This window comes from Podarcis pityusensis, assembly GCF_964106645.2.
Source record: "Podarcis pityusensis genome assembly, chromosome: 16".
Lineage (NCBI taxonomy): Eukaryota > Metazoa > Chordata > Lepidosauria > Squamata > Lacertidae > Podarcis > Podarcis pityusensis.
Window position 1 is genome coordinate 23,454,597 of NC_138041.1, and position 24,433 is coordinate 23,479,029.

Genomic DNA, 24,433 nt, shown 5'->3' on the forward strand with positions numbered 1-24,433 from the left:
CTAGTCCAGCCCCCCTGCAATACAGGAATCTTTTGCCCAACGTGGGGCTCAAACCCACAACCCTGAGATTAAGAGTCTCATTCTCTACCGACTGAGCTATCCCTTCAACAGCATCCCTATATATTAATCATTTTATATTGAATTTTACTGATTTTTTTCTGAGACAAATGACATAATATGTAGTATCAAACACAGCTTACAGCACATAACAAAACCCGAGTGTGAACTTTGTCCCAGTACTACTTTGTTTATGCATGGGGGACCAGGGAGAGAACTGAAGCAACCTGAGGTCACAAAAACAGGTGATCTGTTGAAACAGCAGTCTGGAAGACCAAAGGAAGTGATTTATTATTTTTTAGGTTGAAGACCAAAAATGTTTAGGTGTAGTACCTGTCCATAATGGACAATGAAGACCCGGGGCCAGGACCGCTTCCTGTTCTTGCAAAAGAAATTCAACAAACAGAAACCAAGTAACTGAGAACCTTGCTTTGGATTTAATCCCTCTTAATGCTGTCTGTTAGGGACGCGGGTGGCGCTGTGGGTTAAACTACAGAGCCTAGGACTTGCCAATCAGAAGGTCGGCGGTTCGAATCCCCGCGACGGGGTGAGCTCCCATTGCTCTGTCCCTGCTCCTGCCAACCTAGCTGTTCGAAAGCACGTCAAAGTGCAAGTAGATAAATAGGTACCGCTCCGGTGGGAAGGTAAACGGCGTTTCCGTGTGCTGCTCTGGTTCGCCAGAAGCGGCTTAGTCATGCTGGCCACGTGACCCGGAAGCTGTACACCAGCTCCCTCAGCCAGTAAAGCGAGATGAGCGCCGCAACCCCAGAGTTGGCCATGACTGGACCTAATGGTCAGGGGTCCCTTTACCTTTAACGCTGTCTGTTATGTTCTGTGACTTTTTCTACCACCGCCAGCTGCCCTACCTTATTCCTTATTTATCATTTTTCTATCGTATTTCTACCCCACCTTTTTCTCCAAGGAGCTCATGTGATTCTCCCCTTCCTCCTTTAATCCCCACAACAACCCTGGAAGGAAGGTTTAGCTTGGGAGACAATGGCTGGCCCAAAGCCATGGCCACGTGTGGGGATTTGAACCCTGGTCTCCCAGGTCCAAGTCTGACCCTTTTAACCGCTGCACCGTGTGGGCTGTATACATTTCAGGGGGCCGAGAGGAAAGCAATGGACTGCCATGTGTGTTTGTGGCAGAGGTCTGTGCTAGGAGCAGTCGGTGTGGCCCCCAGAAGGTCACACAGGAGGAAACGTGGCCCTCAAGCTGGGAAAAGGTTCCCTGTCATGGGCATAACCGGGCCTTGTCCTTTGAGGCCTAGAAAGGCAGGAGTGTGGGGATCCAGCCACCTGCTCATTGTGTAATTTGCCTCTCAGCTGCCTGCTTTGTTTGCAAAGCTGTTGGCAATTCAGTGGAATGTAGCAGAGCCAGGGCAAAGCCTGAAGCAAGGTTAGCGAACATAAGATCAGGACTAGTCTAGCATCCTATTCTCAGCGTCCAATCAGATGCCCCAGTGGGGAGCCCAAAAGCAGGACCAGAGCACAGCAGCACTCTGCCTGCCTGTGATTCCTAACCCCTGTGTTGCAAAGAGAACGTCAGCAACGTCTAGGCAACACGATGACCATGTACATACGCAACAGACAATCTTTATAGAATTCCTTCAAATCACAACAAGTACAAATAGTCTCGAAGTCTCTGAAAATCTTTAAATGAAGTGAGGTACCAGACTTTGTAAGATGAAAGACAAGCTGTGAAGCTTTGTGTATTCGGCAAATATGATGTCCAACACTGAACAGTGATTCCGGATATTGACTACTATTTCTTAGAATTCTTCGTCAGCGTGGTGGGAGGATTATAGAATTGCTTCATAAACCCATCTTATTTCGAATGAATGTATGTAAATGAAAATATCAAATGCTGTGGAGCAGTGCTCATGTAATAATCTAGTCACTGCTGACTACATTACAAAGTCTGGTACCTCGCTTCATTTAAAGATTTTCAGAGACTTTGAGACTAAAGATTTCATTTTGTACTTATTACCAGACTTTGTAATGTAGTCAGCAGTGACTACATGATTACATGAGCACTGTTCCAAAGCATTTGATATTTCCATTTACATACATTCATTTGAAATAAGATGGGTTTATGAAGCAATTCTATATCCTCCCACCACGCTGTCAATATCCGGAATCACTGTTCAGTGTTGGACATCATATTTGCCAAATACACAAAGCTTCACAGCTTCATCGTACAAAGTCTGGTACCTCGCTTCATTTAAAGATTTTCAGAGACTTTGAGACTAAAGATTTCATTTTGTACTTGTTATGGTTTGAAGGAATTCTATAAAGATTGTCTATTGCGTATGTACATGGTCATCGTGTTGCCTAGACATTGCTGCCTGTGATTCCTAGCAAGGAATGTTCAAAAACATTGCTGCTTTCAAGCATGGAGGGAGAACATCGCCATCGTGGATAGTTGATCACCACCTCATCCGTGAATGTTTCTCATCCATGAATTTTTCTCTTCCACTTTTTTTTTGTAATTTTTCTTTCAGTTTTCCAGAATTAGACCTATATACTTAAGTACATGATACATTTGTCTTTTTTTTCAACTTCCCACTCCATTTTCCATTTTATTTCTCCCCCTCTGCTGCACAACACCTTCTGCATCTTATTCCGTCCCAATGATGCTGTGTTTTCTTAATTCCTTCTGTTGCTCATAGTCCTAATCCTGTTCGTCAGTTCATCATATTTTCTTAAATAGTCCGAAAAGGGCTTCTGTTCTTCCACAAAGCCATCATTGTTAGGTTCTCTTATTTGGGCCGTTCACTTTGCCAATTCTGCATAGTCCTATCGCCTTACTTATCCGTTCTTTGGTGGCAACTTCTTTCCATTTTTGTGCGCAGAGAATCCTGGTGGTGGTGACTCCCTCTTGCAGAAGTTTTGTCTATCTTGAACCCTTCCACCTTTCAGCTTCAATGGATGGCCCCGAGTTCTAGAATTATGAGAGATGGAGAAAAGCTTTCCTCTATTCTCTTTCTCCACCCTGTGCATCATGTTATACACTTGATACTGGACTAGGAATGAGGAACCTGTGGCTTCCCAGATGTTGTTGGGTTGGGTTTAGCTCAGTGGAAGACCGGGGGGTTGGGTACAAAAGTTCCAAGATAAGCTTAGGGCTTATAATCTTCAAATGGAGAACTACTTAGCCCTTAGCCCACATGACCTTAGAAACTGGATTTTTGATGAGGATGCCAACGTAAGACAGAGCATCCATCATTGCTACCCATTACTCTACTTGGTACCCCCAAATTAAGACCCATCACTCAAGGCCCCATTACCTTGAGACTCTGACCTTCCCACAACTACACAGGAGCTTTGCAGAACAAAGATTCTAGCAGATGCCCTTGTCATATTTAGAGGGGAGATTTCGGGGAATTCCCCTTATGGATCGCAAATGTATATCTGGATACAATCAGGTAGAGGACATTGCACACTATCTGCTGATTTGCCCCCTGTATACAACGGCCAGAGCAAAATTTATGCCGCCAACTCTTAACTGGCTTCCGGGTCGGTCCGCACAGGAAATGACAGTTGAACTCCTAGCAGATAAACATCTATATATTACACACCAAGGAACCAAATTTGCACTGGCAGCCAAGAAGCTGCGTTCCAGCTATGTGAATGCACTCCAGTCTTAAGTCTTAATGTTGTAAATTTCTTTTCATGTTGTAAACTGCTACAGGTTACATGTCTGATCTTAGAGGAAAGTTCTCCTTTTATTCTCTCTTGTCCATTGTAAAGGCTTTTTGCTAAATACAATAAAATTGGCCACCTGCTTTGTGTGCAGAAGGCCTAAGATTCTGTCCTTGGCATCACCAGGAAGGATAAGGAATATCATTTGTTGGACTCTGCTGCCAGTCAGTGTAGGTAATAAAGCACTAGATGGACCAATGGTTCAGTGGTAGAACATCCGCTTTGCACACACAAGTTCCCCGGTCCAATCCCCAGCAACTCTCAGGTTGAAAGGATCTCTAGTTTAGCAGTCCTTGGAAAACCAGCTGCCAGGAGATGTAACCAACGGTATGAACAATTTTCTCTGCAGCTGTGGGTGGCCCCATATAGCAGGCATGGGAAACCTGCTATATGGGGCCCAAAATGAGTCCCATTTTGGTCTGCAGAGCTGTCCCCCATCAGCACCCGACACACAGAGCCCCAAAAGTTTAAAACAAGAACATTCTTCTGTGGGAAAGCTGGTGGCTAAGCGGAGTCCCGGAAAATAAGGTGGCTGGCTTTCAGGTGGCCTTGGTTTAATCACAGATCACCTGGGCAACACTTATATAAAGGTAAACACACACAAACTTCCAGGTATCTTATCTTGAATTTTGCCGGGGACCAAGGTGAAAGCGAAGGTATAAAGAGGCCGAACGCCCTACAGGAAAACCCTTCTTGCGAGGACTTAACAGCCGACAGGATGAACCTTGCTTGGTTCCTAATCTTGGCATCAAGTAAGTTGTGGCTCTTAAGAGATGAATGGGTGTTCCTACTGAAACGGGAAGTGGATATGCTGTGTTGGGGTGGGGGATAAATTCCTTTATTAACTGGGTTCCCTCTGAAGGATGCTTCTTGGTTAACAATTCATGGTACCTTTGGCACACCACCTCTGTTGCCTGGTGTGCTCCCTTGACCAGCACTGCCGTGTGGCTTGCCAGCACTCGGGGCAGGCAAATCGCCAACACTGCAAGAGCGACCCCCTACCAGAGCCAAGCAGGGTTGCACTGAATCACCTGCCCAGCTGTGCAGAGGGGAACACAGCCGGCTGATGGAGCCCTTGGCAGGAGAAACCCGCTGACACACAGAGGAGCACTGGGGCAGGTTGTGCTGGGGTTGCCCCTTGCCCGCCTCTCCCATCCCATCCATGGGCCTGATCTGTTCCCACCGTCCAGGGAATGCGGCACACCAAGTGAGCGAGCGAGTGCTGGCTGGGTGGTCATTCAGTGAGGGGCCTTGGCATGGTCCAGTTTGGAGACCGAAGGGCAGCCTGGCCTCAGGAATGCACCCTCGGGGTGGGGTTTTACCTTCCAGCTCGCGTTTAGCAGGCAGGATTATGCATCAACTCTCGGAAGCCTGGGAAATGCCAACCTAACCCTAATTGAACTCCTCTTGTGGGAAGTTTATGTCTCCTTTCTAGTAGGCTCGGACACGGCCTCCATCCCTAGGAACTTGTTGCAGTTCCATAACATGATCAAATGTACCATTCCCAGCAGTGACCCGCTGAAGGATTATGCAGACTATGGTTGCTACTGTGGCTTGGGGGGCAGCGGGACACCAGTCGATGAGCTGGACAAGTAAGCAAATTTCTCATCTTTGCCCTCTGCCCACCCTCCCGTCCCTACCGTGTTCCAAGGCTTTGCACCTCCTAATTTTATTAGGGCACCTGCAGGTGATCAGTATTTTGCAGGAGGGGTTTAAGAACATACCAAAACTTCAGTTTTCTACACTTAAAGTAGACTCTACTGCAACAAATCTACCTTTAAAAATTTGCTCTATTTGGGGCTTAAAAAGGTAAAGGGACCCCTGACCATTAGGTCTAGTCGTGACTGACTCTGGGGTTGCGGCACTTATCTCGCTTTATTGGCCGAGGGAGCTGGTGTACAGCTTCTGGGTCATGTGGTCAGCATGACTAAGCCGCTTCTGGCGAACCAGAGCAGCGCACAGAAACGTCGTTTACCTTCCCGCCGGAGTGGTACCTATTTATCTACTTGCACTTTGACATGCTTTCGAACTGCTAGGTTGGCAGGAGCAGGGACCGAGCAACGGGAGCTCACCCATCATGGAGATTCGAACCGCCGACCTTCTGATTGGCAAGTCCTAGGCTCCGTGGTTTAACCCACAGTGCCTTGCACTTAATTTGGGAGCTGCAACTACAGCAGAATGCTGCAGCATGGTTGCTGGCAGAATAGAGGCCTTGTCAGCATATAAAACTCTGCTCAGTGATATGTACAGTGGTACCTCGGGTTAAGAACTTAATTCGTTCTGGAGGTCCGTTCTTAACCTGAGGTACCACTTTAGCTAATGGGGCCTCCCACTGCCGCCACACCGCTGCTGTGCGATTTCTGTTCTCATCCTGAAGCAAAGTACTTAACCCAAGGTACTATTTCTGGGTTAGCGGCGTCTGTAACCTGAGGTACAACTGTACTGGTTGCTCATTTTCTACCAGGCCAAGTTCAAGGTGTTACTCTTGTGGGAAATGCAGCCTCATATAACTAGCATGTTTAGTTTGGGTTAATGCATTAAGGGGTTAAGACCACAGAATAACAATAATAATAATTTTTATTTATACCCCGCCCTCCCCAGCCAAGCCCGGGCTCAGAGCGGCTTACAAGCAATAATAAAAACAGGTTGAATGATTGCAACTTAAAAACAAAATTAAAATACAACATTAAAATATTGAAACATTAAAATATTAAAATGTAGCCTCCTCGCAGGAGGAGAAGGAAAAGAAAAAAGCAAGAGAGGGAGGGAATCAAGTTGGCTCCAAGCCAAAGGCCAGGTGGAACAACTCTGTCTTACAAGCCCTGCAGAAAGAAATCAGATCCTGCAGGGCCCTGGTCTCATGAGGCAGAGCGTTCCACCAGACCGGAGCCAGAGTTGAAAAGGCCCTGGCTCTGGTTGAAGCTAATCTAACTTCCTTAGGGCCCGGGACCACTAGGGTGTTGCTATTTATGGACCTTGAGGCTCTCCGTGGGGCATAACGGGAGAGGCGGTCTCGTAGGTACGAGGGTCCTAGGCCGTGAAGGGCTTTAAAGGTCAAAACCTTAAATCTGACCCTGTACTCTACTGGGAGCCAGTGCAGCTTGAAAAGCACTGGATGAATATGCTCCCATGGCAGAGACCCTGTGAGGAGCCTCGCTGCAGCATTCTGCACCCACTGGAGTTTCTGGGACAGCTTCAAGGGCAGCCCCGCGTAGAGCGAATTACAGTAGTCAAGCCTGGAGATGACCGTCACATGGATCACTGTGGCCATGATAACAGAATAAGCTGTTGTTGCTGGACTTGACCAGGTCACACCCTCTCACCTCCAGTGGGCAGTTAGGAAAGTTTTTTTCTTTGCCTTCTTTCTGTTGTTTGTTCACTTCTACTATGTGAAGCCGATCAGAGAGGATGTCTGAGCTTGACTGCTCCCAGCTCAGAAAGTGTGTTCAGAAACATTTGCCATATTTTGTAAACTTAGCCTTTTTACCTGCGTTTTTCCGGCTGCTGCATGGAAAAGCACATGAATTTGACCTTTGAAGTTTGTAAGTAAACTAGTCTTTTAAACTTATCAAATAGTGTGGTCTCTGCTGTTCTAAAGGGATAGAAAGGGCAAGTGCTGTATACAAGTGACTTAAAAATGGGATATTTAAAAGGTCGAACACCGTATATTCCCGCTCTTCACTTTGCTGTGTGTTTTTGTGTTTTAAAACCTCTGCTGTGGCTCTCTCTTATGTGGAGGGTATTCTGCCCCACATTTGGATCTAGGGATCTATCTACATACAGCAACAACTATTAGTATATAAAGCCCTTAACCTCTTGGAACCAGTTTACCTGCAAGACTTACCCTGATACTGGTATGTGCCCACTTGACCACTTCGATCTGTGGAAATGGCACTGTTTGATGTGCCATACAGTACCTGTTCTGCAGTTGTATTAACTTAATCTTTTAGTGTGGCATAGAATGTTGACATGTGTTTCAATATGGCCTTTTCCCTTAGCCTTGATTTGAATTGGTTTTGAGTATTTGTTTTTAACTACACTTACTGATCGTTGCATTGTTTTCTTCTGGTTAAAGTGGACTGGTGTGCTTTAAATGTGTGCTGTGATGTTGTCTAGAGAAATCAACGTTCCTTCACTAAACTCCTAAGCTCCTAAGTGTCTCCCAAGCTCATTGAATCAACGTGAATGTTTCTAATTTTCAAATAGGTGCTGCCAGATCCACGACAAATGCTATGGTGAGGCCAAGAAGCATTCCGAATGCAAATTCCTCATAGACAACCCTTACACCAAGACCTACGCCTACAGCTGTTCAGGCAGTGATGTCACCTGCAGCGGTAAATGCAGCCTCCACCCTGCTTTGGCTATGTCAGAGGGCCTAGTTCAGCTTTCTCTCCACAAGCCTCCAAATTAAATCCCCACTGTCTTAAATCAGGGATGGACACAAGTTCCTGGCCATCTCGATAATGCTGGACTCCCAGCATCTCCCCCCCTTCCAGCCAGTGTGGCCAATGGTCAGCAAGTGTTGGGTTGACATCTGTATGGTTACAGGGCTTTATTTTTCAGCCGGAACTTCTGGTGTCTCCCAGGTGGGTGCCTTAGCCATTATAAGAGAACAAGGGAGGCGTTCATGGTGAGTTCCGGTACCTCTTTTTCTAGAAAAATAGCACTGGTTGCAGGTACTCCATCCCAGAGTTAAACAGGTGGCTTTCAGAGAAGATTGGACAAATTCAGGGAGAAGGCTATCAATGGCTACTAGCCAAAGTGACGATGTTCTGCCTCCATGGTCAGAGGCAGCAATGCTTCTGAATGCTAGTTGCTGGAAGCCACAGGAGGGAAAGGGCTCTTGTGCTTGGATCCTGCCACAAGCATCTGAATGGCCATTGTGAGAACTGGATGCTGGACTATTTGGGCCTTTGGCCTGATCCCCGCAGAGGACCTTAAGGTCCACAAATGACAACATTTTGGAGGTCCCGGGTCACAAGGTGGTTAGATTGGTCTCAACTAGGGCCAGGGCCTTTTCTGTATTGGCCCCAATCTGGTGGAAATGCTCTGTCACAAGAGACTAGGGCCCTGCAGGACTTGACATCTTTCTGCAGGGCCTGCAAGACAGAGCTGCTCCACCTGGCTTTTGGTTTGGACTCAGTCTGACCCTTATGTTTCCCTCCCCTTATGGTTTTGATCTATGGGCTACTTTAAAAATGAGGCTGCATTTTAAATTGCATTTTAACCTGTATTTTAAATTGGTTTTTTCCCCTTATTATGTTTTTACTGTAATTTTACTGGTGTTAGCCGCCCTGAGCCCTGCTCTGGCCGGGGAGGGTGGGGTATAAATAAAATTTATTATTATTATTATTATCCAGCAGGGCTAATAATAATAATAATAATAATAATCTGACTGGATTTCTCCAGCCGCTCTGGGCAGTTGCTGACAAAATATAGCATCAAACATTAAAAGCTTCCTGGAACAGGGCTGCTTCCAGATGACTACAAAAAAAAATCTATTGTTGCTTAACTTTTGACATCTGCCAGGAGGGCATTTCACACGGTGGATGCAACTACTGAGAAGGCCCTCTGCTGGTTCCCTGTAACTTCACTTCTCGCAGTGAGGGAACCGCCAGAAGGCCCTCGGAGCTGGACCTCAGTCCGGGCTGAATGATGGGGGTGGAGACGCTCCTTCAGGTATACTGGGCCATTTAGGGCTTTATAGGTCAGCACCAACACTTTGAATTGTGCTTGGAAACATACTGGGAGCCAATGAAGGTCTTTCAGGACCGGTGTTATGTGGTCTTGGCAGCCACTCCCAGTCACCAGTCTAGCTACCGCATTCTGGATTAATTGTAGTTTCCGAGTCACCTTCAAAGGTTTATGTTCTTATTTTCAGTTGTGGAGCTTGTGAGAGATCTCGGTCAAGGAGAGCAAAGCAGATGCTATATAACAGAGCTACAAACCTTCCCGTAAAAAAACAAATTAGGATTCTAGAATTTAGGATTCTTTAAAAGAAAGAAAGAAACTGAATTAAATAGGAAGCTGCCTAATACTGAGTGAGACCATTGGTCCATGTAGTCCAGTGTTGTCTGCACTGACTGGCAGTGGCTCTCCGGGATGTCAGACAGCATTTTAGGCAAGGCGTCTCTTGCACCCCTACCTGGAGATGCCAGGGATTGAACCTGGGACCTTCTGCATGCAAGGCAGGTGCCCTTCCACTTGGCTAAGGCCCTTCTCCCAAGAAGTCACCCAGTTCATATTTGGCCTTTTCCTGCTTCAGATGACAATGATGAATGTGCGGCGTTCGTCTGCGAGTGCGACCGTAGTGCGGCCATCTGCTTTGCAGGGGCTCCATACCAAGAGCAATATAAACAACTGGACACGAGCAAATACTGCAAGTGATGTTTGTGCTACAAACCATGCAAGGCCCTCGCTGCCGCTTCTCACGCATGCTGATCCTTTGGCGGACAACTGGAGAGATTGAGACAAGGTCAATAAAGCAGTTGTGCGTTTTCTACAGCAAAGGGATTGCTTCCTGAGTCATGAATAAAATAAAAGCAGGCATCTAAAACTGTGTTTTATTATCCCCCGCCCCCTGCTGTATTTGCAAATATTCAGCTTGACACAGATGTCATGGTTTCCACACGCTCTGCCTGGTATCCTTGGAAAGTGGCCACTTTATATCCTGGCAAATTGTGGACAGTCAGCAGTTCATCAGATGGGGAAGAAATTTGATTCATTTCCCCAACATGCATAACGGTGAAACGATATGGGAGCCAAAATACAGGTGTCCTTTGGAAACTTGCCCTTCTCCAAATTTTGCAGTGCAGTTCACCAGCCCAGTAATTTGCAAAAATAAAATACAGTGGTACCTCGGGTTAAGTACTTAATTCGTTCCGGAGGTCCGTTCTTAACCTGAAACTGTTCTTAACCTGAAGCACCACTTTAGCTAATGGGGCCTCCCGCTGCTGCCGTGCCGCCGGAGCACGATTTCTGTTCTCATCCTGAAGCAAAGTACTTAACCTGAAGCACTATTTCTGGGTTAGTGGAGTCTGTAACCTGAAGCGTATGTAACCCGAGGTACCACTGTAATAATGCAAGCATAAAACTGATAACCACATGCAATAAGGCATTATAGTCGTACCTTGGTTTTCAAACAGCTTAGTTCTGGAACATTTTGGCTGCCCAACACCACAAATCCAGAAGTGACTGTTCCGGTTTACGAACTATTTTTGGAAGCCAAACGTCCAATGGGGCTTCCACAGCTTCCGATTGGCTGCAGGAGATTCCTGCAGCCAATCGCAAGGTGCGTCTTGGTTTCCGAACGTTTTGGAAGTCGAACAGACTTCCAGAATGGATTCCGTTCAACTTCCAAGGTACAGTTGTATATTGTGGGAAATGGCTTTGCCAAAAATGTATACAGTGGTACCTCGGGTTACATACGCTTCAGGTTACATACGCTTCAGGTTACACACTCCACTAACCCAGAAATAGTGCTTCAGGTTAATAACTTTGCTTCAGAATAAGAACAGAAATCGGGCTCCGGCAGCACGGCGGCAGCAGGAGGCCCCATTAGCTAAAGTGGTGCTTCAGGTTAAGAACAGTTTCAGGTTTAGTACGGACCTCTGGAACGAATTAAGTACTTAACCCGAGGTACCACTGTATTGGGCAAAAATAGCATTAAAAATCAGAATATTAAGAGAAATTCCCTATAAAATGCTGGTGAATTTTCATGAGGACTTTAAAAGCAATGCTAGGTTGACAGAGCATTCGCCTTGCATGTAGAAGGCCCTAGCTTCAATCTCCAGACAGAACTAGGAGAGACACCTATCTAAAACCCTGGAGAGTTGCTGCCAGTCAGTGTAAAGACTGCTGACCTAGATGGACCCAATGGTCTGGTTCAGTAGAAGGCAGTTGCCTTATAATATTTGTGAACCCCAGGAAGCTGGTCGTTGTGAGAACAGGATGCCGGACTAGATGGGTCAAAGTGCAACAGTGCTCTCCCGGCTTGTTATTCCAACAGCTGGCACTGCCTTTACGGCGGAGGTAGAACATAACCATCAAGGCTAGCAGCCATTGATAGCTGGTGCTGGGAATGATGATTGGCTGCTTTTGATCTGTGATGCCACAATTGCACAGCTGGAGGCAACAATTGGGACAAGTAAGGGATTGGCTCATCTGCCTCTGATGTCACAATTCCTCCTGAGGCTGGGAGCTATAGGGCATCAGAGCAGAATGGGTTGGCTTGCAAAGCTGCTCTCTACCAGCCACCTCAGAGTCAAAACTGCACCTCCTTTCCTGGCTAGCTGGCCCCAAGCATCAGCTACTTGGCTACTGCAGTTCTATAAAAGCCTTTGGGAATAAGTAACACCTGCCAAATAGAGGTACCACTTTAGTTAGTCGTTTGCCTTTGCGGGAGTCACTGCATCCGCTGTAAGGTTTTGTCTGTAATCCTGCACACACTTCATGGGGAGTAACTCCCATTGAACACAGAAGGAGTTACGACTGAGTCTTTGCCTCTTAAGAATATAAGAAGAGCCTGCTGGATTGGGCTAATGACCCACCTAATGTCCAACCAGTTGTTAGGAGGAGCCTCAGCCAATGAGAGGCAAGGCCAACTAATTCTGGTTTTTCCCCTCACCTCCCTCCCTGCTGGGTTCTCCAAGGAGCAACACTAGGGGTCAGCAAACTTTTCCAGCTGTGGGCTGGTCCACCGTCCCTCAGACCATGTGGTGGGCCGGACAATTTTTTGGGGGGGCGGGGGGAATGAATGAATTCCTATGCCCCACAAATAACCCAGAGATGCATTTTAAATAAAAGCACACATTCTACTCTTGTAAAAACACCAGACAGGCCCCACAAATAACCCAGAGATGCATTTTAAATAAAAGGACACATTCTACTCATGTAAAAACACACTGATTCCCAGACCGTCCGCAGGTAGGATTTAGAAGGTGATTGGGCTGCATCTGGCCCCCGGGCCTTAGGTTGCCTACCCCTGAGCAACACTAACGCCACCTTCACACCATGCATCTAAAACACTGTGATGACATTTTAAACAGTCATGGCTTCCCCCCAAAGAATTCTGGGAGCTGTAGTTTGCTAATGGTACTAAGAGTCTGTGGTTTAACAACCAATCCCTCTTCACGGGGAACTATGTGAATTGTAGCTCTGGTAGGGGAATAGGGGGGGTCTCCTAATAACTCTCAGCATCCTTAACATACAGCTCCCACAATATATTTTTTTGGGGGGGAGCAGTTTTGCCTATTTAAAATGGCATCATAATGTTTTAAATGCATGGTCTAAATGTGACCAGAGTTCTCTGCTATTGCTAAGCAAACTTTTGCTAACAAGAAACTCCTCAACGTTTCTTACATAAGTTCTGTTGCATATTTCAGCAGTAAATAATAGACAGTAATACTAGCCTCAGTCCAATAGTTATAAAGCATTTTGTAATGACACCCATTTTCCTGAACTCTGCTGACCGAAATTTCCTACTTACCCTGCAACTCCACTGCATGTTATATAGAAAGAGCTTATTTCTTGCTATCCTTTCCAGCATGGCAGATTTGTAGTCGTATATTTCGCTCAATAACTAGGGACTTAGATAACATCGTAATATAATTTCCAGAGCATTTTCCCCGTATTTTTTGCTGCTGCTAACATTTTTAAACTAACTCTTCCACTTTCTGTTCCAGACTTTCTTATCAATCTGTACATTCGCCGTTTCACATTCGTTCTGATTGAGGTTGCAATCAAAAACCTGAAATGGGAAAAACTGGACCCCATGACAAATACGTGATTGCATTTAATGTGCCTAGACAGCTGTGAAAGGCCCTGTTCCAGTTTGCAACTGCTGCACACAGGGAGGGCCTTTTAATTCTTCCACGTAGACCATAGTCGTGATCAACCCCCCCACCCCACCCCCGCAAAACCTCAAAGCATAAGAATCCAAGAAGAGACTGATTACTGGATCAGCCCAATGGCCCATTTTGCCCAGCATGCCCCAATGTGAAATCCACAAGCAGAACCTACGCACGACAGCACTCTCCCCTCCAGTGGTTTCCAGGAACTGGCATTCAGAATCATACTGCCTCAATGGACAGAGCCAGTGCCCCCCTCCTCCCAGAAAAACCCCCAAGAAGCTCCACTCCACCTGCCCCTCCACTGCTGTTATTTTTCTTTCAGATACGGTTGTCGTGGAATTCTACTCAGTATTGATCCAGAGCAGATTCCAACGTCTAGTTAGCAGAGTAACAACTTAAACACGTTGCAGGATTCCCCCAAAATAGATCAGAGGGAATTGTATTTCATCCAGCAGAACTTTACTGCTACTGAAGGCGAATGAGCATAATGGTCACAAATCCAATGCGTTCAGGACTGGCACTGTCCATAAGAAATCCAGTTGCAGCAGGCTTAAACTTACAGGAACTTATAATAAGTCTAAACCTTAACACTAAGCATACAGAACACCACACCAGAAGGAAAAGAGAGATAGTTAAGACCCAGGGTCCTTCTGGCCTATTATTATGGTCAAACAATCCACTGGGTCTTCTGCTTTTTTCATTGAACTTTATGAGACTTCCATTGAAATCTACAATTTGACACAATGAATATTATACCTTATTTATTCAAAAGTACAGCCGGTTATGTCTTGTGTGCTTATTGAATCTATTATTATTATAGTCGGCATGATCTTCACAGAAAGAGATAACAATCAGTTTAAACCAGCTGTACTCAGCTTCTCTGAAGGAATAACCCAGACTTCCTCAACCTCGGCCCTCCAGATGTTTTTGGCCTACAACTCCCATGATCCCTAGCTAGCAGGACCAGTGGTCAGGGATGATTGGAACTGTAGTCTCAAAACATCTGGAGGGCCGAGGTTGAGGAAGCCTGGAATAACCCAAACATCATGAACCTTCTGCTTGCTTCTTTCACACAGAGAAGCTCCCAGAACCCTCTTGAATTAATTAGAATAGGAAAGATCTCTACACATCAGACCCATACTTTCTGTACTAAGAAATGCAAACTGACAATAGTAGCCTGTGGGACACAGCTCACCGCTTAGAAATATACTTTGCCCCTTCTGTGACCCCTGCACACCCCACGAAATTCATTTCTGGTGCTGCCACTGACTGTCTCCAACCATAGAGGCAGAACATAGCCATGGGTTGCCTTCCTCTCCATTAATTTTTGTCTAATCCTCCTTTAAAGCAATCCAAGTTGGTGACCGTCTCCACATCTCCAAGAATGCACACAAATAAGTATATATGTAAACGGCCTTGAGACTGGGAAATGATATATAATGAATTGAAAAAGATGTTTAAAATAATGTTTGTAAAAAACAAACAAACCCAGAAGCTTTCCTCTTTGGAGATTATAGGAACAGAACTACCCAAACTGTGTAGAATGTTATTTGCCCAAAAATGGAAAGAAGAAGAAGAAGTCCCAGAGAAAGAAGAATGGATACAAAATCTTATGGAATATGCGGAAATGGCAAAACTTAGCTGAAAAATAAGAAATCAAGATAACAAACTTTTTATAAAAGAATGGAAATGGTTTGTTGAATATTTGCAAATGAAATGTAAACAGATCAGAACGTTGGATTATTGTAATAATTTACAGTTACATAAGAGTATATATTTAACGTACATGAGTAAATGAATAAATTAAATTAATTTGGAATATGCAGAAAATATAAAAAACAAAATGAAGGAACCACAGAAAGGGGGGAAGGAACTTGAGTTTTGAAATGTTAAAATGATTGTAAAATTATGGAAATGTATAAAACTGAAAATCATAAAAAAGAGACTGTGGAAGGCGATTACTAAAATAATAAATTACTAAATTACTAAAATAATTAAAATCAAGAACTTCTTTACCTTCTTCTCCAGGGATAAGATGGAGACCTTGGGTGAATTTGACAACGAATCCCCGCTCTACGTCTCTTTCTGCAAGCGGATTTCCCCAGAGGACTTTGAGAAGCAATCTCTGACGTACACCCAGAAATCCCTGCAGGACCTTTATGCCAAAATGGAGCAGAACCCAGGAATCTGCGAGTCGATTGTGCGCAAGAGGAAGCAGCTGGAGAGTGAGGAGGCGGGTATGGCGTCCTACTTGAAGGTAAAGCTGGGGGCACCTCAAGATGTCTGGAAAAGAGGGTGAAGAGAGAAAAGAGAAAAAAAGAGGCAAGCCTCAAAATGGAAGTTTTCTGCATTTTGAGGCTTGCCTCTTTTGTGCCCCGTTTGTATTTAGAGCTTCTCTTTCTCTCTTCATAGTAAACTGGCTGCTTCCAGACATGAATGATTCAGCACAGTGGAGGCTAAACCCCAGTTCAGGATCCTGAGATGCCTCACCCAGGCCCAACACACTGTGCCAGTCGAGCTTTTAACAGCAGCATTTTGCATCAAATGAAGCCTCTCTCAGAGTGCCAACCCATCCCAATAATCCACTTGAGGGAGGTTGCTAATATATACAACAAAATTTGAGTGTATTCCATTCTTAGCCCTGCATCTAATCCCCACACAAACCCACCAGGCTGGGCAACCCCACCTGACAGCAGGTGATTGACGGGGGGGGGGTTGTCCCACCCACCTGTCCTGCTTGGCCTGTGGAGGCGGCAGTATCCCAGTACATTTCCGAGCACAATTCAAAGTGTTAGTGCTGACCTTTAAAGCCCTAAACGGCCTCAGTCCTGTATACGTGAAGGAGCGTCTCCACCCCCATCGTTCAGCCAAGTCACTGAGATCCAGCACCGAGGGCCTTCTGGTGGTTTCCTCATTGCGAGAAGTGAGGTTACAGGGAACCAGGCAGAGGGCCTTCTTGGTAGTGGCACCCACCCTGTGGAACGCCCTCCCATCAGATGTCAAGGAAATAAGCAGCTATCTTATTTTTAAAAGACATCTGAAGGCAGCCCTGTTTAGGGAAGTTTTTAATATTTACTGCTGTATTGTTTTTAACACTCGATTGGGAGCCGACCAGAGTGGCTGTGGAAACTCAGCCAGATGGGCGGGGTATAAATAATAAATTATTATTATTATTATTATTATTATTATTATTATTATTATTGTGGTGACAGGTCAGGATAAGTTTCTCCAGCCCTGCCATGGTGCCCAGCCTCTCTTCTCCCAACCAACCCTTCTCTTCCAGGCCAAGATCTCTTCACTATTCAAACACAGCAACTCAATGGAAATGGAGGAAATTCAAGAAGAGGTGGAACAGCTGAAACGGGAGATGCAGAAGGCCAGCAACTACGCTTTTGGTTGGTCCTGCCTTTCTCTAGGTAGAAGGGCTGGGAAGGGGCTACTTCTGGACTTTGCTCCAGCCAGTAGAGGCTGTGGACATGCCATGCCTCTGAAGATATGGTTCCTTCCTTCCCGAGGAATCCTGGGTTCTGGAGCTTATCCATCGCAGGACAACAACTCCCGGCACCCGTAATAAACTACTTTTTTTTACTCCTTTTCAGCGGCCAAGAGGGCATCACAGTTGGAGAGACGGGGAAGGAAGACCATGCCAGGCCAAGCCAGGCTTCCGGAGCAGGTTGTTGCAGCTATGCCCAAAGTCTTTGGTCCTTACCCAAAACAGGTTTGTGCCAAGATGCTTTGCCCCCCCCCCCATCCATAGGAAGACAACAAATCTGTCCATTTTGGTGGACTGGGCAATAACGAGCCTTCCCTCTCCACCCCCAAACAGGCAGAGAGATCGACGGGTTATCTGAACACGGACTTGAAGCAGCCCCAGGTTGGCATATCACCAGTCAATCAAAAGAGGTGGGAGCTGATTGAAGGGCAAGGTGGGCAGGGAGGGGGGTCTCAAAGTGGCAAGGTCATCCCACAATGCATGGGTGGGATACAGAAGAAGGTAGTCGAGCCGTGTTTCCCAAAATTGGGTCTCCAGCTTTTTTTGAACTACAATTCCCATCATCCCTGACGGCTGGTCCTGCTAGCTACGGATGATGGGAATTGTAGTCCAAAAAGACCCAAATGTGGGAAACATTGTAGTAAAGTGGGTTTTGGGGTTTTGCTTTTTTACAGAAACTTTGGCAGGCCTCATGCGGTAAAACAATACCATGAAGCATTTGTGGAGGCAGAGCATGGCCATTGTGGCTAGTAGCCTCCTCCAGCCCTCTTTGAAAATCATCCAGGTTGGTGGCTATCACCAACTTTTTTTCAATGTTGTGAACCGCCCTGTGATCTTCAGACGAAGATCTACAACTCAGCAACAAGTGCAAATGAGACTGGTCTTCAACCGGCGCTTGGAGGCAGTGGTGGGCTGGATGCAGCCAGCGGTGGCTGATGTCAATGGGGACTGGTAGGGCAGAAAGCAGGAAGCCCAACAGTAGGTGGCGCCAGAGGCGCTGAAAGGCAGAGCCAACTAGTTTGAGTTTTGTCCCCATCCTCTTCCCTGCTTCCTTATATGAGGGCAACACTGAGACTGAGGAGGAGGAGGAAGCTGAATGGACACTCCCAACCCCTCTCCTGGTAGTTAAGTAGGAAGGCAGACAGGTGGGGATTGGAAGAGAACAGCTTGAGGTAGGTGGGGCAGCACCCTATTCACCCTACAAGTGGACAATGGAAGTATGAGAGGTAGTAAATGTGACAAAATTAAGTACAGTGGTACCTCGGGTTAAGTACTTAATTCGTTCCGGAGGTCCGTTCTTAACCTGAAACTGTTCTTAACCTGAAGCACCATTTTAGCTAATGGGGCCTCCTGCTGCCGCCGTGCCGCTTGAGCACGATTTCTGTTCTCATCCTGAAGCAAAGTTCTTAACCCGAGGTAATATTTCTTGTTTAGCGGAGTCTGTAACCTGAAGCGTCTGAAACCTGAAGTGTATGTAACCCGAGGTACCACTGTAATCTTAATCCAGTCAAGGGAGTAATGCAGGACTTTATTGATTGAAAACAATGGAATTTATTTATTATGTTCTAGCTGCTATGGGCCCATGTTCCTTGGGAATTCGAAGAAACAAACAAACAAAAAATCTGTGCAGTTTTGATATCGGTGGTTAAAATCAGTGTAGTGTTGAAAGGTTCAGTCCACCATCTTGATTCAAAACAGTGTCCAATTGGATTCAAACAAGGATGAAAACCTGCTCCTTGCAAAATTTGATTATCATAACTTAATATATCCAGATGCATAGCAAGCAAACAACTTCCCCGGTGTAGCAAAATGCAAGAAGATATCCAGCTGTTTACACTGGGAGATCAAATGTTTTTATTTGGACAGGCCTTTTGCCCCTAAAAGGGCTTGATCTGGCTGTTGTTAAGTACGATGAAGTTTGTTCAGCCCCTACTATTTTACCTGCGTATGGCTCTGCGTACACCATGCACAACACCCACAAGAACTGTGGGAACCACAGCTGTCAACTTTCCCCTTTTCTTGCGAGGAATCCTGTTCGGAATAAGGGAATTTCCCTTAAAAAAAGGGAAATGTTGACAGCTATGGTGGGAACTGTAGTTTGTTTAGGAAACATTGGGTTATTGTTCTATAATGGGGAAAAGACAGTTCACAGGATACTTTGGGGGTAATTAATATGTTTTAAATGTGCTTGTGTGGATGATGGTCAGCCACCTTGAGCGCCATTTGGTGGGAAAAGTGAGACATAACACAATACCGAACCATTTCCTTTCTTCGTTTCTAGCAGTACAGTCGACCTGCATCCCGTTATGCTGAGCCCCGGTGGCTGCCGTTCCTCATTCCTGGTTAGCAACACCTTCAGCAGGGCGAAACCCTCCACTTTTCTGAGGTAGAGTTTCTCTTTCGAGGTTGTCCACACATTCATGCTCCTCACTCCGCCTGTGCAAGGAGGTGTTTTGTTTTGACAGTGGGCACAAAGAGCTGGCCTGTGTGGCATCTCTGAGGCGCTTCTGCTAGAAAAATCCCGTGGCCTTGAACCAGGCCCTAAATCAGGGGTCGGCAAACTAAGGCCTGGGGGCCGGATGCTCATTAATCCAGCCCACGAACCTTGCGGATCCTGCCGCCCACTCGAGTCAGTCCCCATGCTAAACCAGCATGGCTTTGGATTGGCTGCCGGAAGCTCCTGCAGCCAATCTGAAGCTGCGGATGCCAATCCGAAGCCGAGCAGGAGGAAGCAGCGGCAGCGAGGAAGCTGCCTCCACCGCCCAGGCCAGCAGCATGGGCTCTGCACCCCGTAGACCCCTGGCCGAGGCGGAGGATGACGCTGCCAAAGACGAGGCGGTGGCAGGGGTCCTTTCGGGGGGCAGGGTGTGCTTTCGGGAAACCCATATGAAACCACAACAAAAGCTAAAACACATTGATATCCCTAAAAAGCAGTCTTTAACAAATCCGCTTTAAAACAGTTGTTTAATTAATACCACTTGAAACGGTCATGGCTCCAACCCACAGAAGAATCGTGGGAACTGTAGTTTGCAAAGGGTGCTGATAGTTGTTGCTATTATTTATTAAATTTGTATACAGTGATACCTTGGTTCTCAAATGGCTTAGTTGTTGAACAAATCGGTTCCCACATGCCACGAACACAGAAGTAAGTGTTCCAGTTTGCGAACGTTTTTTGGAAGCTCCTGCAGCCAATCAGAAGCAGTGTTTTGGTTTTGGAACAGTTTCGGGATTCGAACAGACTCCTGGAACGGATTAGGTTCGAGAACCAAGGTACCACTGTCCTGCCCTATACGCACAGGTCTCAGGGTGGTTACAACATAAAATCACAATATAAAAACACAAAATACCATATCAAAACACAAAACTGGGGATTAGAAGAATTCCAACGCCCCATCACAATGCTACAATTTCCAGAGTAGTCCAACTAGCAATCCCTCTGCCCAGGGAACTCTGGGAATAGTAGCTCCGTGAGGGGGATAAGTGTCAGGAGTTCGGCCTACACTTGAGTAGGACCCTGGTAGAGACACATGCCCGACTGGCATGTTCTCTCCCTCCTGGTCTTTCGTTTGGGAGCTTCAAAAGCTTTCTTCAGCCCGAACATCACAGCGACCAATGCCAACCCACACCAGCACACTTAGGGATCCGCAGAGTCGTTGCAGGTCATGCATGACAGACCTCAGCAACTCAGCATTTTGGCTAATCTACTTTATTTACGTATAAACACACGTATAAACAGCAAAGAGGAAAAAAACAAAGGACAATAGTCCCACTTCACAGAACACAGTAACACAAACATCCTGTCTCCGTCACTTCCCACTGTGGAGTCAAAACATGCACCGTCATGTGACAGACAACAATCCCATGACTGCAATCATGGAGCAGGAATTCTAATGAGGCTCAGCAACCTGAACGGACGGCAGCTCCCATGATTCCTTGGGGGGAGCCATGACTGTGTGGTTTGAGTGGGGTCTACGATGGCAGCGCAGACGCGCCGCCGTCATGAGATATTAGGGATTCCTCACGGGGGAGGTTTCTCTTTCTCTTCCAGGACTGCTGACAACGGTCCGACTGATTCTATCCAAAGCGCCAGCCCAGCCAGCACATCCTCAGTTCTGAACGCACCTTTGCTGGCCCAGCCGAGAGTCAGAAAAGAAGACACACAGGATAATGAAAACCCGGGCCCCAGCTCCCACCCTACGGGGGCCTAGATGTCTCTTGGTGTAGCAGAAGATGCTAAGCAAATGAAAGTTCAGTGCATGATCCTTACCCGTGTGGTGGTTCTGATGTCCTAACACCTCCAAAGGAGGGAGGGAGAGACAAAATGGCTAACCAAGCTCGCATCCCATTTAAAACACTGTTACACTACTTTGACAGCAATTGAAGATGTTGGGGACCATAACTTGTTAAGGGTGCGGGGAACTGTAGCGCTGTGTGGGGTGGATGGGCAGATCTGTCCATTTTGGCTCCTTTCTCACTTTCCCAGTCTTCGGTTGTCTCCAGCTTTTGGCATTCAGGCCACAATACCGAATGAACCACATAAACTGGATCAGGTTTTTTTTAAGCCGAAACTCACCAGAACTCAGTTCCGGCACTTTTCAGGTGGGATCTATAGCCGTTATAAGAGAACAAGGGAGGTGTTCATGGTGAGTTCCAGCACCTCTTTTTCTATAAAAATAACAGAAGGTGTTTGTCTCCTTTTTTGTAAATAATTTTTTTATTAATTTATCACAGTTATATTTTCACAAATAAAAACAGTAATTAACTCACATTTCTACCAAATCTAAATTTATACAAATGCCTTTTCACAAACCTTCTCTTTGAGATTCTTTAAATCTCTGGACATCCCTCCGTACCCTCTTCTGGTTCCTTACTTTAACCAAGTTCTTCTACATTTCCATACTTACACTTTTCCAATTATTTTTTCCCTTAATTTTATCTATTTTTCTGCTAGTTGCAAGCGTTTACTTAAAATCCTGCTAATGTTTCAACTTGTTTACAGTATTTTTGCACATAGACAATAAACGATTTGTATTTGTACAAACAGAAAGTGTTTCTCAAACACTATCCACCCCAACTCCTAATATGGCAAACTCTTTTTTTAATTTGGGAGTTTTTAAAAAGTAGTTTCTCATTGCTTTTGCAATAAGGGTGAAACTTAAGCAGTCCTGCTTAGACCCGTGAAAATACACAGTTCTTTTCAATCTGGCCTTGTATAATGGTACAGTTGGATCTGAATACAGTGGTACCACGGGTTAAGAACTTAATTTGTTCTGGAGGTCTGTTCTTAACCTGAAACTGTTCTTAACCTGAAGCACCACTTTAGCTAATGGGGCCTCCTGCTGCTGCCGCGCCACCGGAGCACGATTTCTGTTCTCATCCTGAAGCAAAGTTCTTAACCCGAGGTAATATTTCTGGGTTAGCGGAGTCTGTAACCTGAAGCGTATGTAACCTGAAGCGTATGTAACCTGAAGCGTATGTAACCTGAGGTACCACTGTAATGTGTGTGTTGTCTACATGAAATCTGTTAAATGGAACTGAATACAGCCTCCTGATTCTATCAGATTTCAATTTAAAAACAAAAGCAGTACACAAGTTTCTAGTCCTTATAGATCTGAAGGAGAAAATAAACTAAAAAAAAAAAAGTTTCTCAAGGGAGTGTATCATTTATCTGGGTTTGATAGAAACTTGTAACACACCAAATCCCTCTCCTCAAGATTCCTTGTCTATTATTATTATTTTGAGAAAACAACAACTACAGAATTGATTTGTTTACAGCGGAACATACCACTACAGCTGGAGTGGGGAACCTGCGGCCCATCTGACCATTGTCATACCTTCCAACATTTCTCTGATGAAAATAGGGAAGTCCCATTCTGTAATGATAATTTTACTATTTATACCCCACACATTTTACTGGGTTCTCCCAGCCACTCTGGACAGCTTCCAACATATATTAAAACATTAAACTTTTTTTAAAAAAAACTTCCCTATACAGGATTGCCTTCAGATGGCTCGAGGGTCGGATAACTCCATACCCACCACCATTTCCGCAATGAAAATAGGGACATCCTAAGGAAAAGTGGGACATTCCGGGATCAAATCAGAAACCGGACCGGCTTCTCTAAATCAGGGAAGTCCCTGGAAAATAGGGACACTTTGAGGGTCTGCATTCAGTGGCAGAGCATATGCCCGCGTTGCTGAGGGCGGGCGCACTCCCGAGGGGCGCGGAGGGTGCCCTCCCACGTGCCACAGTTCAGCGCAGGTGTCAGGTGTGCATGCAGGAGCCAGGCCCTGTGACCAATAGGACTTTGCAGGTGTTGTAAATAAAAATATGCCCTTTCCCCTTATGGGGTATCCAAGAGCCCATATAGAGTCCTTACATAGGTTCCCTATTGGTAGGAGAGAATAACAGAGGCCAACCAGAGAATATTGAGAAGCAAAGCAGCTAGTAAGCTTGATCTTTATTGATCTGTTGCAACAGGGTGCTCCCCTCACTCGCAGGAAAGGCGGAGGACCCCCAAAAATGCTGTGCAAGGGCTTATAATAAAGGGAGATGGGAAAAGGTTTCTCTCAATATTTTCTGTGCTTAGAACTCTGTACCTAAGAAAGGTTGCTCTCAAATACTATCTGCAGTAAATTCCTGTGCTAATCCTGTGCTAATCTTACTTCTGCAAATTTTGGCCAGACAGTTAGCACACCGCCAGTGACTGCTTGCAAAATTTGGCTGACAGGTCAAAAGTTCGTTTCCTGCCTAGCCAGCTAGCAAGAAACCGCTGCTGTTAGCAATAACTAACCAGACCTACTAAATTTGGCTGGCGGGTCAAAAGTGCAGATTTAACCAGGCCTGCTAAAGAGGCCCCTTTTCCTGTCTTATGCTTACTAATGCAAAGATGAGAAAAGACACGTGTACGAAGGAAAGGGGAGGAATGTGTTTAGCAAGCAAAATAGAAAGACAGGAATGTTTAGCAAGCAATAAAATGTGTTTAGCAAGCAATATAGATGTGCCACGTAAGGGAATAATTTGAGAAGGTATGGGAGGGGGGAAGAGTGCTCAGAGAGTATAAGAAAGTTTGCTGAAGTGTCTTGCTTTACAGCCAGTCTATTTTCAGGAGCTATCCAACTGGTTGTCTCTGTGTACAGATATTGTCTCTGTGCACAGATTTCAATAAACTTTTTCTCCAAAGAAGATTTTGCTTTCCTGGTACTTTTGTTCCCTCCAAGGTCCGGGGATGGCGTGGCTGATGGATCCCTAGGTAAATAAGGCTTCATTTCTTTGGGGGCTCGTCCGGGATAAGCCCTCTCCCCAATACGGACCGGAGGGCCAGGCT

General features: G+C 45.7%; 2 protein-coding genes across 5 annotated transcripts; both read left to right on the plus strand.

Annotated features, from left to right (window-relative positions):
* Positions 1-3,166: 3,166 nt before the first annotated feature.
* Positions 3,167-10,317, plus strand: LOC308466002 (phospholipase A2-like). Its single transcript, XM_080986534.1, has 4 exons — positions 3,167-4,513; positions 5,179-5,353; positions 7,968-8,095; positions 10,027-10,317. Exons 1-4 carry the CDS (start codon positions 4,480-4,482, stop codon positions 10,146-10,148), a joined length of 459 nt encoding a protein of 152 aa, XP_080842660.1. The 5' UTR covers positions 3,167-4,479; the 3' UTR covers positions 10,149-10,317.
* Positions 10,318-11,956: 1,639 nt separating this feature from the next.
* LOC308465974 (uncharacterized protein) lies at positions 11,957-21,371 on the plus strand. 4 transcript variants are annotated; one of them, XM_080986484.1, is made up of 7 exons: positions 11,957-12,130; positions 15,641-15,869; positions 16,896-17,007; positions 17,212-17,330; positions 17,439-17,515; positions 19,387-19,491; positions 21,154-21,371. In XM_080986484.1, exons 2-7 carry the CDS (start codon positions 15,648-15,650, stop codon positions 21,311-21,313), a joined length of 795 nt encoding a protein of 264 aa, XP_080842610.1. In that variant the 5' UTR covers positions 11,957-12,130; positions 15,641-15,647; the 3' UTR covers positions 21,314-21,371. The 4 variants fall into 4 exon arrangements, with proteins under 4 accessions (XP_080842610.1, XP_080842611.1, XP_080842612.1 ...); XM_080986485.1 differs by having other exon boundaries at positions 19,390-19,491; XM_080986486.1 differs by having other exon boundaries at positions 17,439-17,486.
* Positions 21,372-24,433: the final 3,062 nt, after the last annotated feature.